This window comes from Emiliania huxleyi (assembly GCF_000372725.1).
Source record: "Emiliania huxleyi CCMP1516 unplaced genomic scaffold EMIHUscaffold_6488, whole genome shotgun sequence".
In the NCBI taxonomy this organism is placed as follows: domain Eukaryota; phylum Haptophyta; order Isochrysidales; family Noelaerhabdaceae; genus Emiliania; species Emiliania huxleyi.
In genome coordinates this window covers 1-1445 of record NW_005197137.1, presented here as the reverse complement: position 1 = coordinate 1445, position 1445 = coordinate 1, and the positions used below count along the sequence as shown (strand labels likewise).

Sequence of the window (1445 nt, the reverse complement as noted above, 5' to 3'; positions counted from 1 at the left end):
AGAGTCATCGCCCGAGCTAGACGTCTCGACAGCCAGGCTGCCCGACGAGCCGTCGATCAAAGACGCGCAACGGATGCTTCACGAGCTCAACCTGCATGACGTCGCTGAGTTCAGCTCGGAGCAGCTGCACGAGCTCGTGACGTTCCCCTACTATCACCGAGTGCCCGGCTGGCACGCGCCGGCCATGTCTGCACAGCCCACACCGAGCACGCATCCGCATAGCTGGGTCTCAGCAAGCGCCGAGTTCCTGCCGTTGCGAGATGTGTATGTCGTGCGCGGTGCATGCACGGCGTGCGGAGATTGCCTCGAGCTGGAGTGCGTGACCATGGCATCTCATGATACTCTAGAGCCGCTCGGTAGCGAAAGCGAGCGAGATCCGTGCTGCGCACATTGCAACCACGACCACATGTTCAAATGCGCGCACATGGGTCACGCCGGCGAGTGTGTGTATTCGTGCCCAGAGTGCGAAGTGTCCGGTTCGAGCGATGGCGAGTCGGGTGCCAGCGATGACGACAGCGGTGAGTAGGTGAGTCTACCCTAAAAGTACTCCATTGTACCCATGCGGAGCCTTTATTGCAGTCTGACTGCACAGCGGCGAGTCTTCGTTCACGGGTGGGTCATCTGCTAGGATCTAAATCTGCCCGTTATTAACGCCGTTTTATGAACGTTAGGTGCTGTTGTGTACCCTCTCGGCGACCGTAAGAACAAACCTCTCCTCTCCGCGGACGACGCCGACGACGAGGAGGAGGCTTGGCTCGTCGAGAGCTTTGACGACGAGCGCGGCGAGAGCGTCCGGGAGTGGCGCTGCAGCTGACACGGCGGGACGCAGCGTTTTTTTTCTTTTTCCGGTTATCTGCTTGACGTACCTCGGTTTATCTGCTAGGATCTAAATCTGCCCGTTATATGAACGTTAGGCGCTGTCTGTGTACCCTCTCAGCCTGACAAGAGAACAAACCGCTGCTCTCCTTTCCGCGGCGCCGGGCGACGGGCCCGGCCGCCAGAGGAGTCGTGGGGCGGGGCGGGGCGGCGTGATGTCGCAGTCGGGCAAGCCCGGCTGCTCGTCGGACGAGCCGCTCGGACGCTTCAACGAGCTGGTGAAGCTCATCCACAGGGTCCAGCGCGAGCGCGGCGCAACCACCGCTTGGCTCGCGTCGCGAGGCCTGGGGTCGGTGATGCCCGGCTCCTGCGGCGCGGGGTCCCTCGTCGTCGACCTGCGGCGCAGGACCGACTCGGTCGCGCTCATAGCCGCGACACGGCTCGGCGCCGACACAGGGGGCATGCTGCGGAAGCTCCGCGACCAGGCCGACAGCTCGTGCGGCGCGAGCCCGCGGGCGACGGCGCAGGCGCCCGCCCTCACGCCTCCCGAGCTCGCGCGCACCTTCTATTCCGTCCACAACGGCTACTCGCGGCTGATTGCCTCGCTGCTGACCCGCGCTCTCGGCGAC

At 63.9% G+C, this 1445-nt stretch overlaps 1 protein-coding gene across 1 annotated transcript; it reads right to left on the bottom strand.

The window, feature by feature from the left end:
* Positions 1-11: 11 nt before the first annotated feature.
* On the bottom strand, positions 12-478 carry EMIHUDRAFT_374348 (hypothetical protein). The gene has a single exon (XM_005763126.1). It carries the CDS (start codon positions 218-220, stop codon positions 17-19), a length of 204 nt encoding a protein of 67 aa, XP_005763183.1. The 5' UTR covers positions 221-478; the 3' UTR covers positions 12-16.
* Between the last annotated feature and the right edge of the window lie 967 nt (positions 479-1445).